Here is a 14786-nt window from a genome sequence, read left to right as displayed (position 1 = left end):
AGGGGATTGAGCTATGAGGAGAGGCTGAATAAACTAGGCTTGTACTCGTTAGAGTTTAGAAGAATGAGGGGAGATCTCATTGAGACGTATAAGATGATGAATGGGATGGATAGGATAGTGGTGGAGAGACTCTTCCCGCTCAAAAAAGACAGTAGGACTAGGGGGCACAGCCTCAAGATAAAGGGGAGGCGGTTTAGAACGGAGTTGAGGAGGAACTTCTTCACTCAAAGGGTGGTGAATTTCTGGAATTCTCTGCCCGTTGAAGTGGTGGAGGCTGCCTCGCTAAATATTTTTAAGAAGCGGGTTGATGGGTTCTTGATAAGAGAGGGGATTAAGGGTTATGGGGAGAGGGCGGGAAAGTGGAACTGAGCCACAACAGATCAGCCATGATCTTATTGAATGGCGGCGGGGCAGGCTCGAAGGGCTAGATGGCCTACTCCTGCTCCTATTTCTTATTTCTTATGAAAGGAGAGAGTACAGAATGTAGTGTTACAGTCATAGTTAGGTTCCCTTTTGCTGTAGATTGGTTCTCTGTAGGTTTCCTTGTAGCTTGATTAGGTTGGGATTGTTTTCGCTGCAGTTCAGATGAATGAGAGGGGAATCTCATAGGGGCTTATAAAATTCTAACAGGGCTAGACAGAGTAGATGCAGGGAGAATAATTCCAATGGTGGGTGGGGGGAGGGGCAGATATGGAGATGCCAGTGTTGGACTGGGGTAAACACAGTAAGAAGTCTCACAACACCAGGTTAAGCCTATGTATCCCCTATGTGTCCATCACCCCACTGTCAATCAGAGAAGGTCTGTTTCAAATTTGCCGCTGCCGCATGTGTAAGGAAAGCTCCAATCAGAGGCGCCAGCTGCTGCTGGGCGCGCGTCACTCAGTGCTGAGGGGCGGAGTCCCCTTTGACAGAACAACCAGAGGTGGAGCCAAGAGAGGGGCGGGGCCTCCGGTGCTAGGGGGCGGGCTTCAGGGGAAGGGGCGTGGCCTTGCTCCTCGACACCAGTCGGTCCGGATGCGGTCTGTGAGGGAAGGGGCGTGGCTCTAAGGTCTCCCGAGCCGGAGGGGGGCGAAGCCTTGCTCCGTACTAGTAGTCCAACGCCGGCATCTCCACGTCACGGGCTTGAGTCACAGGGGGCGGGGCCCAAACCTCCCAAGCAGGAGGAGGCGCGGCTTATGGAAAAGGGGCTGGGTCTTGCTCCTCGGTACCAGTCGCGGGGGGGCGGGGCGGGGCGGGGCCCGGAGCCTCCTCGAGCAGAAAGGGGCACGGCTTGTGGGAAAGGGGCTGCGTCTTCTTCCTCGGCACCAGTCACCGAGGGCGTGGGGGCGGGCCGTAGGGGGTGAGGGGGCGTGGCGCGGAACTTCCAGCCTTTCCTCAGCACCAAACAGGGGCGGGGCTTCAATTGGGGCGCATGCGCTTTGTGGCTGGCGGGAAGGCCGAATCAGGCGAGTCTCCGAGTCTTTTTGCGGCAGAAGCTTTCCCGCTGCTGGGGAGTGGAGAGGTGCCTGTTATTGATGGCTGGCCTGAAGTGACCGCTTAAAAAAAATAAGAGCTTCTGTCAGCGACAACGCTTCGGAACCACCTCCTCCTTTACCCCGTCACTCGAAGTGATTTTAATTCCTTACTCCGCTATGTCGGTGGTGTCGGAGCCGCAGCCGTGCTCTGAGGTAAGAGGCCGAATGGAGGCCGGCTGCGGCTTGGCGCGCTGGCTGGGGCCCTGGGCTCTGCTGCTGGGCTCCGGGGCAGGGGAGGGGGGGAGACTGTTCCCACAGGTAAGGCCTTCCAGACCCTTTGTCTGCCGGGTGAGCTCGCTGCCCCTCTCCCGGGCATTATCACTGGCTGTGTGTGGGACTGCAGCCTGTCAGTCGCTGGGGGTTCACTGTCTCTGCAGTGGGTTTAAAAATGTCAGTTACTATAGTTCTCCCGTTCATCATTAAACAACTGCTCCTGTTTATATATGCCCACTAACTACAGATGGTCTTGTTAATCAGTGTGGTTCTGCACTTTATCTACTTTTTTATGGTGGGTGGTCAGTTTTCTTTTTTGGCGGGGCTGTTGATTTGGGTTAACACAGTGATCCTTGTAGTGTGAGGATGGCGGTTTACTCCTAAACTGCTAATTGGTGCAGCATTTACTCACTCTTTAATACCTTAAATTCTCCCTCCCCAGTCTAGCCACCGCCCAATATTGTTGACATTAGCTGCTGCTACTCTTTTTCAGTTTTATTTTTGGCGCACAATTTTGCAAACGGTTTATTTAATGTAAGAACGTGCAGAGTTGTGTAAAGTTTTATGGCTTTTGAATATTTTCGCCATCACCAGAAAATAGAACTGCAGCACAAAGCTTATAATTGCCTGATGCATCGCGAGGGAAAGCTTAAGATTGAATACAGTGGCTAGAAAACGATTATATTTCTGTAAAGTGAATTTTTTTTGAAAACCTCCGTGACGATCACATTGTGCTCCTTGGACTGTTTGTGTTTTTCATTAATGTTAATGTAAGTCTACTTGTGACTATAACTTTAGAATGGGCCTGTAATCTTTTAGGCCATGTAATCAGTCAGAACAATGAAGGATGATGTAGTTAAAACCTAAAATTCTTAAAGGGCTTGCTTGACTGAGTATTTGTTGAAGAGTTGTATTTGTAAATGGAGAGTTAAGAACAGCGATTGTAGTCTCGGGGTTAAGAGGCTGGTCATTTAGAACTGAGTTGATTCGGAGTTTCTGCTGGGGATTGTAAATGTTTGGAATTATTTGCCCCAGAGGCTGTGAATGTTGAGTTTTTGTGTACGTTCAAGACTTGAGATCGATAAGTTCCAAAGAATCTACAGTTATCAGGGTATGGTGGAAAAGTGGAGTTGATGCTGAAGTTCAGTCTTGATCTTATTGAATGGTAAAGCAGTTTCGATTGGCTCCATTCCTGTTTTATTTCCTATTGATTTTCATCCATAGGTCTATGTGTGTTTGAATGCCACAAAGCCCTCAAACCACTACATGAGATGCTATCCTTTGTATTGAAATTTGAATTAAATGGCTCACTGTATAAATGTACTGTATGATGTCCTAAACTACATCTGTACAGTCCTGGATTCAGTACTCGGGATCTGAGGTAGATATGTTGGTTTTCATAAAGTTGTTATCCAGTGATCTGAGATTATTAGATAAGAATAAGGTGGGGGCTTAATTGATTTCTGAAACGACTTTATTTTAAGTTGATGTTTTTATGGGCTCTAAAAATTTGAATCATACGTTTGCCCCCAAACTCTGAATAGCACCTGCAATTCCATTTTCTTCCAGGTTCTTTCCAACCTGGATCAGAGAGTTTAATTTTCAAAGTGCAATGTTAGGTGTGTGTCTCCATTGTAAACTCCTGCACAATTGCAAAATGCAGTATTAAAATCACTGTTTTTCATGTTAGTACATGCAGCAATTAATCATTATAGAATTGCAATAGTAAAATAGATTGTTGTTATCTGTCTGAAAAATACTGACCTGCATGCCGAAGCCGTCATTTGAAATCCAGTACTACAGGCACTTTCTGTGTTTTGTAAACTTACGATCTATATTGTAGCTTCCTCATTTATCTAATTGCTAGGCTGCGATAGATGCTCCAGTGAGTTTGTCACAAACTAAGAAAGGGTACGTTCTATAAATATTCTGGGTCTTATGATTTTACTGATGTATAAGCTGCAAGTTTATATTTGCATATTGGTACAAATCAATTCTGAGCATTCATTATTCATCCACAAGCAGTTTTAAACAATAAACTTGTAAATGTCATCAGCAAATTAATTCCATGTCATGACCGTCAAAAACAAGAAGATGCAATACCAACATATCCTTAGCTTGGCAATGGAAGTCTTGTACTTGCAAAATGTTATGGATGAAATTGGTTGGAAAGAAGATATTAAGCACCTTGTTTCAGTAATTTATGGTTTTATGAACTACTTGCCCCAAAACTATGATTCAGAAAAATGAATAATAGATTTCAAATGTTTTAAGATGACCCCTGGCTGAAGTACTCTGCCGCAGAGGTCAGCAGACAATTCTGTCAAACAGCAGGTTAAATGATTCCCTCACTAAGTATTCCCACTTTGAAGAAAGGGCAAGATTGATTGTACATTAATGCAACCCAGTATCTGAGTGAATAAGTGAGTTTGTTAAAAGGATATCCAGGTATTGGAGAAGATGCAACAGAATTACATGGATGATAGTAGCACTGAGGTTGTAACTAGAGGAAAGATCAATAGGCTTGAGGCTCTCTTGCAGAAAAGGGAATACTGAAAGATGTGTAGATTAACCATGGTAAATGCACAGGTTAATGGGGATTGGGGGGGGGGGGGCACTGGGCCAGGGTAAGATGCTCTTTTGGAGAGTTGGTGTGGGCTTAATGGGCTGAATAACCACCTTCTGCACTGTAGAGATTGTATGATTATAAAATCCCATTATGAAGGGGTTTCACATGAGAGAGTTTAGGTGTATGTTCATCAATATTAATACTTTCTTAAAGAGGGAAACCTCTAAGAAAGTATTGGCATCCACCTTTAAAATGTATCTAATACCTCAACTGCTCCATGTGATAACATTTTAAAACAATGCTGGGGATCCACAAGAGAGAGAGAGAAAGGAATAGAAGGATATACTGATAGGGTTAGATTCATTAGGTGGAAGGAGACTTGAATGGAGCGTAAACATTGGCGTGGACCAGTTGGGACTATGTAGCCAGTTTGAGCTGTAAAATCAATGTAATTTGTTTGAGAGCCTCGTTGATTTAAAAGGTTCAAATAAATATGATGGAGAATCCTTTGCCCTGGTCTGAATAATGCCCAAAGTTGAAGTCAACAATTGTAATCCATTCCACATCTAATAGCTCTCTTCCCTTCCAACTTTGAAATATTGAGAAAATTCAGGTCAAATTAATTTTGTTCCTAATACATTGTGATCAAAATAGGATTCATTTTTGTGTTTTCTTTCCAGTTAGCTTTTGGTGAAGAGAAAACAAACGACAGTGATACTGACAGCGGCAAGGGAAGTTGTGGACTTGTCTCCCCGCGTTTGAACAAAGAAACATGCTGCTCTGACAGAGGTTTGTTCTAGTCTGTGTGACTTGGTTAGCAGCTTGCAAGGTCACCATTAGTTCATTCACAATATCAAACCTGATGTTTATTGTCTTGAAAGCTTTCTGTCAAAAAATAACTCGAGTATGCTGATTGTGAATGTTCCAGATGTCAGTATTTGCTGATCTAAGTTAGTTGTTTGTTCCAGGTGGTGGAAGACAGTGCACCCTAATTCCAGTTAATTCTCTTGGCTTTTTTATGAATTCTGCAATAGAAGTCGTTGAATGAAGTTGATTAAGCAGTTAAGAGTCAACAGTATCCTTGACTTCATAAAGAGCTACACATGACTCGAAACGCAGGAAAACATAATCAGTTGCTGGTTAGGCCCAGCAGGAGAAATCGGATACAAATCTGGGTGCCATATTAGAGAGAGGATGTCATGGCCTTGCAGGGAATGAGGATGAACCCAGGGATGAGGAAAACAAATTCTGTGAAGGAGTGGAATTGTTCTCCTCAAAGCTCAGAAGTTAAGGGGAGATCTAATATTCAAAAATTAGGTGTTTTAATAAAGTATGGAACAAGTGTTTCATTTGGCAAGTGTGGCGGTAACCAGAAACCTTGTATTTAAAATCATCAAAGAAAGTACTTTGAGGAAATTATATAACAGCATCTGAAATGTTCTACTGAGAGTGTAGTGGAAGCAAATTCCATGGTATCTTTAGAAAGTCAGTTGGACGTATGCTTGAGGTTTGGGGAAGAAAGCCAAGGTATAGGATTAAATTAGACAACTTTCAATGGCACGTTGGGCTTAGTGGCCTCCTCCAGTGCTATTTAATTCTATGGTTCTTTTAGACTTATATCTCAGAATGTAAACTTGAATGTTGGAATTAATTTCAGTGGGCCATTTGTGATCAACTCTTGAAATTGCTTGGATCGAGAGTAGCAGGTACTGGAGGTGAGTGCTTCTTGACAACAGCCAACTGGCGTTGGAAATATAGGTCATGAAAATGTGTTTCTGAAGCTTAAGTTTTAAGCAACTACTATAATTCAGCAGCTTGCTTGTGTCCTGGCATATAATCACATTGCTCATGATGTGAGGATTAATCTGCAGTTGAACAATACGCCAACATTCAAATTGCAGTCTTCTCCCCGATGTTCCAAGTCCAGTGTTACATTCATGCTATGGCTCTTCTGAGCTATCTTTTAAACTGTTTCCTAGTTGAGTAGCAAATAAAGCAGAACATATAATTTCAATGCTTCAGTAGGAATTCAATACAGTTGACACCCAACTCAAACGTAATAAATAATGAATTGGGAGCACTTCAAAAGTGAATCAATTGTTTTTTGTTTCCTTCCAGACTCTGAAGAGGAGATTTTTACTTGTAAGAAAATTACAAGAAAACCTCTGCAGGAGAGTGACAGTGATGGGGAGGCAAGCAACGTGAACAAAATCAGCAGTTCAAAATCAGATAGTGAGAATGAAGAGCAAAAGTTGGATATTAATGTTGTAGGAAAGAGCAAAAAGTTACGACGTGTTCGGAGAGTGACATTGGATAGTGATGAAAGTGACTTGGATGTTCTCAACAACAAAGACCAAGTGAGGAAGACGAAACCCAGTTGTGTTGGCAGTGAAGATGAAGAACTGTCTGCAACAGAAACCCAATGCAAAAACTCTGATTCAGATAGCTCTTCCCTTAGCCAAGAAAGATCAAAATGTTCAAAGTATCCCAAGGAAACAGCAAATCGAAAGGACAAATCCCAGAGACAGCGAGAAAAAACACAGAAAAAACTTGAAGTGATTGAGAAACTGAAGAGAAAAAAGAAGAAACGGGCAAAAACGGTATGGAAAATGGATATTTACCCATGTATCCTAAAACCGCTTAAACTTGATCTCCTGAACCATTTGACATTTGAAGATTTCTTTCAGCTTTTCTTTTAAGCTTTATTTATTCCAGCACTGTAAAGATAGTATGTAGTAATAATTACATTATCGCTTTCATTATTAATTTTTGAACTTTAATTCTTCTGCTCAGGAAGAGCCTACAGAATTCAAGGCAGCAGATGACAGTGGCTGTCTGCTTAACAACAGTGACCTGTTTGAGACTGAACTGGACGATGAACGTGAACTCAACACAGAAGATGAGTTATCATTGGAAGCCATACGAGCAGCAGTGAAAAAGAAAGCAAAGCATTCCAAAGTGAGTGCAATTTCAATCTTTTTCAGTTGTATTTCACTACGCAAGTTGAAATATTTTGCCAATTTTATGTGAAGAAGTGGGTTACTGAAGTTGGGATGCAGTACTATGGGCAAAAACAGCCTGGATTTTACCATCTATAATCTGCCTTTTGAGTACAGACTTCCTTGTTTGCCTACACTGCAGCAGACAGAAGAGCGACCAACCTGTCTAAGTGTTGGAGCCACAGGATAAGATGCGTATACAGGAGTCAGGGCCCTTGTGGGGTGGGGAGGGGATGAGGGTCATGGAGCGAGGGTGAGGTGCCAGAGGTCTCACCTTAAGAGGGAAAGGAACCCCCAGTCAGATGGAGGGCTTCTCATGGATGAACCCTCAACCACTGTCGTCTGAGATGCAACTTTGATTCTTTCCAGCCTTCTCACACAAAGATTAAATTTCCCTGCCAGCCTAGAGATTGAGGTTGGCCAGGAAACAGCCCTTACTTTAAGGATCTCAGTTGGAGCAAGGGCAGGTTTCCCATTCGTGGCTTTACCCACCGTAGAGTAAAATTGCTGTGAAGCCTTGGCAAGTGGGATCCTATCCCCTCAATTTCACATTCTTTCTCTTTCTTCATGCAAACTCCCCAGACTAAAAGACTGTTGGTGAGGGGGGGTAAAATTCGAGCTCACGAGAACCGTATGTGTAATGTGAATTCCAGATTACAATAGTTTATCTGATTGTGCAGCAATAGATTTTGTACATCTTCAAACATAAATTTAAGATGGTGGGGTTAATCCAACCTGTTATAAACTCCATCATCATCAATTCATTTATGTGAAGGTTATTCACTAATGCAATACAGTTACCAGAACTAGGGTTTGACTGCATGGAATCACTCGTGACAAAATTTCAGCTATTCATGGTACTTACAACTATTCAAGGTGCAAGAAATTCTTAGTTGTGTTAATACAACAGAGATCATTTTAGATCTGCTTGCCAGCTTCTGTTCCCTTATCACTGCTGCGCACATTGATCTCCATTGGTTCCCAGTCAAACAACATCTTAAAATATTCATATTTGTTTTCAATTCCCTCCATGGCCTTGGCCCCCTCTTCCTCTGTATTGTCCTCCAACTCCACAACCCTCTTGTGGTATCTGCGCTTCTCTAATTCCAGCCTTTTGTGGATTCCCTGTTTCAATCGCTTTATTGTTGGTGACCAGCTCTTCAGTTGATTCAGCCCCAAACTCTGGAAGCACTGCAGATATCTCTCTGTCTCGCTTTTCTTGTTAAGAACTCCACATTACCTGCCTCTTTTTCCCAAGCCTTTGCTCATCTGACCTAATAATTTCCTTTTATTTTGTGACACCGTGTAATACTTTGTTTTATAATGTTTCTGTGAAGAGCCTTGAAGTTTTATATTAAAGGTGCTGCATAAAATAGAAGTTGTTGCTGCCAAACTCTTTGTGGACATTTATTTATTGGTGAGCAACAATTACCATCTGCACTCAGATTGAAATTAAATGTTAAAAATCACTTATTCATGATACCAATCTTGCCCTTGTCAGTGTCTGTGTGCACTTTCTAGCAGGACATGTTGGTTGGAGATTGAGAGTAGGAACCTAGAGAGGATTTTATCTGGATTGATGATTTCCTACCATCTATTTGATATACTATAGGGAATAAAATATCTCACATGATTGAGCAAATAGTTCACCTGATCACTATTACTTTTTGTTCTTTTAATTCTAAATTATTTCAATGCAGGATTTAGGCATTTGTAAATTTAATTGTGTTAGGGTTTTTTTACTTGTACAGTTGCTGAACGTTTTCCCACATGTTTATTTCTGATTTTAGAGTTCAATACTGGCTCCATCTGCTGAAAATCTCCAGGATTATGACTGCGAGGAGTCTTTGATGCAAATAGAAGAGAAAAAGGTAATTGGCTAAGGTTAGGTCACTGTTTATTGCGCACAAAATGTCATATTTAGGAATAGTCACTTTCCTCAAAATTATAGTAGTGACTGAATCTTTTGACGTCTCCTATTTTAACACTTTCTAAATTTTTATTCTTAAATTCCTTTCAAAATAACTCTACAACCAAAGTAGGTTTTTTATAAATAACTTTATAGCAGTTTCCCTACGAGATTATGTTTACTGCAATCTTATGTTTTTTTTTCTACCAATCTGCCCTTTGAATGATTGTTTTATTTGTAGGTTATTTGCTGCAATTCTATTACTGGGATATATTATTTTGTGACATGCTGACCTGTGTTAGTTTGTGGGTGCCTGCCCTTTCCCTTGCTTGATGCGGAATGGTGCACCATAACCTTTGTAACTGCTTCTTTCTCTGACAGATACCTATGGCCTCTTGGGGGCTATGGCTATCCCTATTTACCGCACCTTGAATTGGTTCATATTTTAGAATTGAAATAGATATATAAAGGTTAGACATTTGGGAAACTGAGTTCAATAGAGCAAGTCTATCGTGCCCCTTGCTAATACGCTCTTATTCAGACATTTGATATTACTTATTTAGTTAGCTCGAAGTTCCTAAATTTAATATGAATGTTGTATTTGTAATTTAAATCAGTAAATCTTTATTGAGTCTAATCAACTCAGTTTGGGTCTCCCTGAGAACTGAGAGGCTGTCTTATTGAAACATAAAAGGTTATGAAAGGACTTGATGAGGTAGATGCTGAGAGATTGTTTCCACTGGTCTGACAATCTAAAACACAGGCACAGTCTCAGGATAAGGGGCCAACCATTTCAGGCCAAGATGAGAAATTACTTCATTTAAAGGGTGCGAATCTTTGAAATTCTCTGCCCCAGGCATTGTGGATGTTCCACCATTGAATACCTTTCAACCTCAGTCTTTCAGAATCACAGGATATGGGGAAAGGGCAGGAATGTGGAGTTGAAGCCCAAGGTCAGCCATAATCGTATTGAACAGCAGAGCAGGCTGGTTCAAGTTATTTGATCATCTTATCCTTTTTTTATACTCTTGAGAAATTTCTGTGGAGCATAAATGCTGACGTTGACCTGTTGAGCCAAATGATCTGTTTCTGTGCTACAACTGCTGCTTTTTAAAACATGGATACATGTCTCACCAACAAATCCTGAGCCTATAATAATAAGCTGCATCACCAGCCACATCTCAAAAACATAAGTTATGGTTTGAAATGTGATGTTTCTTTCAGACACTAACTATTGCAGATGCACTAAAAATGCAATATTATTCAGTCAGGCAGCTACTGAAGTCACAGTAGTCATCATGCCTTTAATTAGGAGCACCTATATATATATAAAGTGACTGCTGATTTATGAAATATATAGGGATATTTCTTTCATTATAACTGTGGTTTGTGACATTATTTAACTTTCTGATCTTTGATGCTTAACTACCATGAAGACATTCTGGCCATTAACCAATCCATGTCTCCAGTGTTGAGTCATTGACAAAATGTAGTGCAGCGCGATGTGCTTGTTCAGTGTTCTATACAGTTATTGAGAAATTTTTCAATGTTTATATACATCTTTTTGGACTTTTTTTTGTGATTCAGATGAAATTGTGAATCTCTTTTGCCTGAGTATAGATAAAAGCTGTTATTGAGGATGAGGCTAAAGGATCACTGGAGCTATGCTGCATCCAGTGCACAGTCTTTCTGGTGACCAGCACTCCAAGACAAACATTTTATGGTTATTTTTGGATATTGTATTTCATTTCATTTCATTTCCATTGAGTCTTACGTGCTGCTCCACATTTTATTATTTATAATAATTTTATTATTAAAATAATTTCCATTTCTTTTGTCCTTTTAAAGGTACGTACAGAGAGGAAGGCAGCTAAACAGAGTAAGGAGGCAATCCGTCAGCTTCACAGTGAAACTCAGCGTTTGATGCGAGGTGAGGTTTAAAGAATCGAATTAACTTCTACTTGTGCAGGCAGTCCTTGACTTTGATGTTCGAGCCTCAGCGTGGTTTTTGGGAACCAGTTGTGTTGTAAGTCTAAGGATTAAATGCCTGTACGTATATTTCCTCTTGCTACTTCCTGCTAATCTGTTTTAGGAACTTGATGAATAGTTAATCTTTGGACAAAAGTACATCTGATTTGGTATACACATTGAAAAGGCATTGGTTGAGGAGTACTGCAGATGTACGAAAACGGTATTTAAGAGGATATAGTGGTATGACCCAAAGGTGGTTATAACCTAGTAATGGATGTTTTTCAGGCTGACGTGATGTACAATGTGGTGTCATCCAAAAGTCAATGCTTCATGTTTTGTATCCCTTTGTAACAATTGAATTGTTATGCTCAGCTTTTGGATCAGTAACTCAGAAGGGATGTCCAAGGAACGGAGAGTATGGTGAAGAAATTTACTCAGATGGTACATGGGGTGAGAAGCTTTAGTTTGGAGAGCGAGAGCAGGGTGGGCCATAAGTTGGAGCGGGGAAGAAGTGGTGGGGAAAGACCTGACCATTGCCCCGCCATACAACAAAAACTACAGTTCTGACCTGAAATGCCGGTTGTTGAAAGCTTGTAGCCCTGTTAGTAACATTATATACTTCTTTTCTCAGAGGCAAACTTATCACTACCGTATCATGTGCCACAACCAAAAACCATTCATGACTTCTTCAAGAAACGACCACGACCAGCTTGCCAAGGAAGTGCCATGTCCTTGCTCAAGTAAGAGAGCATTTTTCCTGTATGATATCTTGCAAATCTAGAGTCAAGCTCCTAAATCAGAAACATCTCATTCTGCACTTGTGTAACATTCCACTTAGTCACACTTGCTGTCTTACTTTTTAGGAGATTAGTAGTTTGTTATCCAGGAATCTGGCTTTGGCAAAATTACTTGAGATGCTTACAATTGCTGAAATGCAGATCTCCTTTGATTTGATTTCCAGAGTGTGAAGAGCAATAGGTTCATCAGTTTAAAATTTATTTATTAATATGTGTCACAAGTAGACTTACAATAACACTGCAATGAAGTTACTGTGAAAATCCCCCAGTTGCCACACTCTGGCACCTGTTCAGGACTTGTTTGTTCTAGCTGGTCAATTCAAAGACTGCTAGGATGGATAGATTTCCAAGCATTAAATTAAACAGATGACTTTATAGTGAAATAATTAACCGTTCTATACAGAAAATTTTCCTGGAAACATTCAGTATTCTGAAACTTATTCAAAGTGGAGAAAATGTGCATGTAGTAACTATTTTCTGCCACTAGATGTCGTTGTGTGCTTTGCATTGGTGTTTCAGATATATAGTATAAAATATGTTTATTTGCCATGTAGCAGAACATTTATATTGCAGCACATCTTTTATTCTCCTGACAAGTGATTTGAATTTCTAGAGTTCATTAAGTACGCTAGATCGCTGGTTAAAGGAAATAATTTGTTTTATATGGTGCCTTATTTCCTTTGGGCAGTGCAAAGTGCTTCACAGTTGATTTTTTTTAGGTGTAATTACAATAAAATGCATCGATTACAGTGCAGCAGTTTCAGGAGTCTGTCATAATGTGTCAGCCTTAGCATCAGTGATAGCATACTCATCTCTGATTCAGAAAAGATCATGAGCACCTAGTGCATTATCTGATCTGACACTTCACTGCAGAACTGAGAATGTGCTACCCTGTTGGCAATGTTGAGATGGAAAATAAAAGATCCTGTCTGCTTGTTCAGGTGAATATAAAAGAGCTTGTTGCACTAATGAAAGTTTACTGGCTGAGAGATTTGGCTGTCACATCTCCCTACACTACAGTGGCAACGTCTCAATTAGTTGTGAAGGACATGCAACATGTTGAATAAATGCAAGTTTTTGCTCCTAAATGGGGGTTCAGGAGTAAAATAAAATCATTGGATGCTAATATGTCTTAATTCTCTGGGGAGACAGTGGAATTATCACTGGACTGGCAATCCAGAATCCCAGAGTAATACTCAGGAGACCTGGGTTCGAATCCCACCATGGTGAAATTTGAATTTAGTAAAAAAATCTGTAATTAAAAGTCCAGTGATCTAAGCCTAATTGTCGATTTGTCGTAAAAATCCATCTGGTTCACTAATTTCCTTTAGAGAAGGAAATCTGCCATCCTTACCTGTCTGTGGTTGACTCTTAAATGCCTTCTGAAATAGAGGGCAGTTAGGGATGGGCAATAAATGCTGGCCCAGCCGCGATGCCCACATTCTGTAAAAACTGAACAAAAACTAAGTAGGATGGGGAAAATAACTATACTGCCAGAACAATTTGCAAGGGTCTTGTGATTTTCAGTGAGCGAGATTTAAAATGTCTCTGGGAAGAACAAACAGGAAAACTCAATATTCGGCTGTTGCAAATTTTTGGATTCTACATTTTTTTCCTCCTAATCTGCTGTTGCCAACAATTCTAATGGAGTTATGCCTCGCTATAATGTAATTAGAAGTAAGCACATTTGGATCAACCCTCTCCATCTTTGCCAAGTCCCAGAAATAAAGCCACTGTATTCTTCAAGGTAACAGTTAAAATATGCAAGTCCCCTTTCTCCCATTTGCTGTATTAAAAAGCTCTTTGTGCATTAATTAAATAATGCAAGAAATGAGCTATACTAAACAAGAAAAAAGCTACGTGTAAGGATATAAGCTGTACCCTCAATTCTGCTCTGCTAAAACAGTTGTAGAATTTGCTTGTTATTGTACAACATCTGCCACAAAGTATGTTTTACTCATGGAGTAATTGCTTCATTCTGTTCTGAAGTTTTGCAAAGCATAATTAAATTTCCAGGACTTGCCCAACTTGCATTATTTCATTAGCAAAAATATTCTTTGTAGATGTATGCTTTATTTTTAAACTGTCCATTTGAAATTGTTTCTTTGACTGAAGTTTGTTTTTGATTTGTGGCAAAATGATGCACAATTTTCTTTCAGATCATCTAAATATCAGCCCTGCTTGCTGCAGAAAACCTCAGATTCCACAACAGAGACTGAAATATTAAATGTTGTTCCTCAAGATCATGGATTACTTAATCAATTGGTTCTTAACAATGAAAAAGTCACAACTGCAGAGATTCCAGAAATAGAAGAACCCAATTTAAACGATTCAAATAATAAAGAAAATACTTGTCCTAATCCAGCTGGAAGTGAAATTCAGATGGAAAAGAACAAAGGACCTGTTGAGGCAATAGAACAACCTGATATTTCCACAGACCTGGAAAGCAAAGAAAGAGACTCTGTAGATACTGAACCTAGCATCAAACCTGACCACTATTTTTGTTTGGAACTATCTGAGGAAACTAGGTCCAGTGACGGACTAACAACAACGCACGAGAATTCTCATGTCGAGCTTGTTAAAGTAATACCTGATGCTGTGGTGAAACTCTCTAATGATGCACCGACTGTTACAGTGGAAGAGCAAAAACAATTAGAGGCAACTTCAATAACCAGGCATCGGAAATCCAAACTGGATAAATTACGGGTGCTGGGCGTGGACCTAACATTGAAACCTCGCCTTTGTGCAGATGAGGGTACATTTGTAAACTTGGAAGAGCCCAGAGAAAACAAAGGTTGTCTTTCTCGGATGTTA

The 14786-nt window shown here is 40.5% G+C and overlaps 1 protein-coding gene across 1 annotated transcript in view; it reads left to right on the top strand.

Moving 5' to 3' along the window:
• Positions 1 to 1441: 1441 nt before the first annotated feature.
• Positions 1442 to 14786, top strand: part of clspn (claspin) — a 35834-nt gene continuing 22489 nt past the window's right edge. The window contains exons 1-8 of the mRNA XM_080211507.1: positions 1442 to 1667; positions 4977 to 5085; positions 6415 to 6896; positions 7090 to 7254; positions 9086 to 9166; positions 11053 to 11134; positions 11807 to 11915; positions 14132 to 14766. Coding sequence (XP_080067633.1) covers positions 1632 to 1667; positions 4977 to 5085; positions 6415 to 6896; positions 7090 to 7254; positions 9086 to 9166; positions 11053 to 11134; positions 11807 to 11915; positions 14132 to 14766 — 1699 coding nt within the window. The 5' untranslated portion in view covers positions 1442 to 1631. The remainder of the gene's footprint in view (positions 1668 to 4976; positions 5086 to 6414; positions 6897 to 7089; positions 7255 to 9085; positions 9167 to 11052; positions 11135 to 11806; positions 11916 to 14131; positions 14767 to 14786) is intronic.

The sequence above is a fragment of the Carcharhinus amblyrhynchos genome, chromosome 24, assembly GCF_965287045.1.
Source record: "Carcharhinus amblyrhynchos chromosome 24, sCarAmb.v2.hapA, whole genome shotgun sequence".
Lineage (NCBI taxonomy): Eukaryota > Metazoa > Chordata > Chondrichthyes > Carcharhiniformes > Carcharhinidae > Carcharhinus > Carcharhinus amblyrhynchos.
The sequence above is the reverse complement of the archived record's forward strand: the minus strand, read 5'-3'. Positions and strand labels throughout refer to the sequence as shown.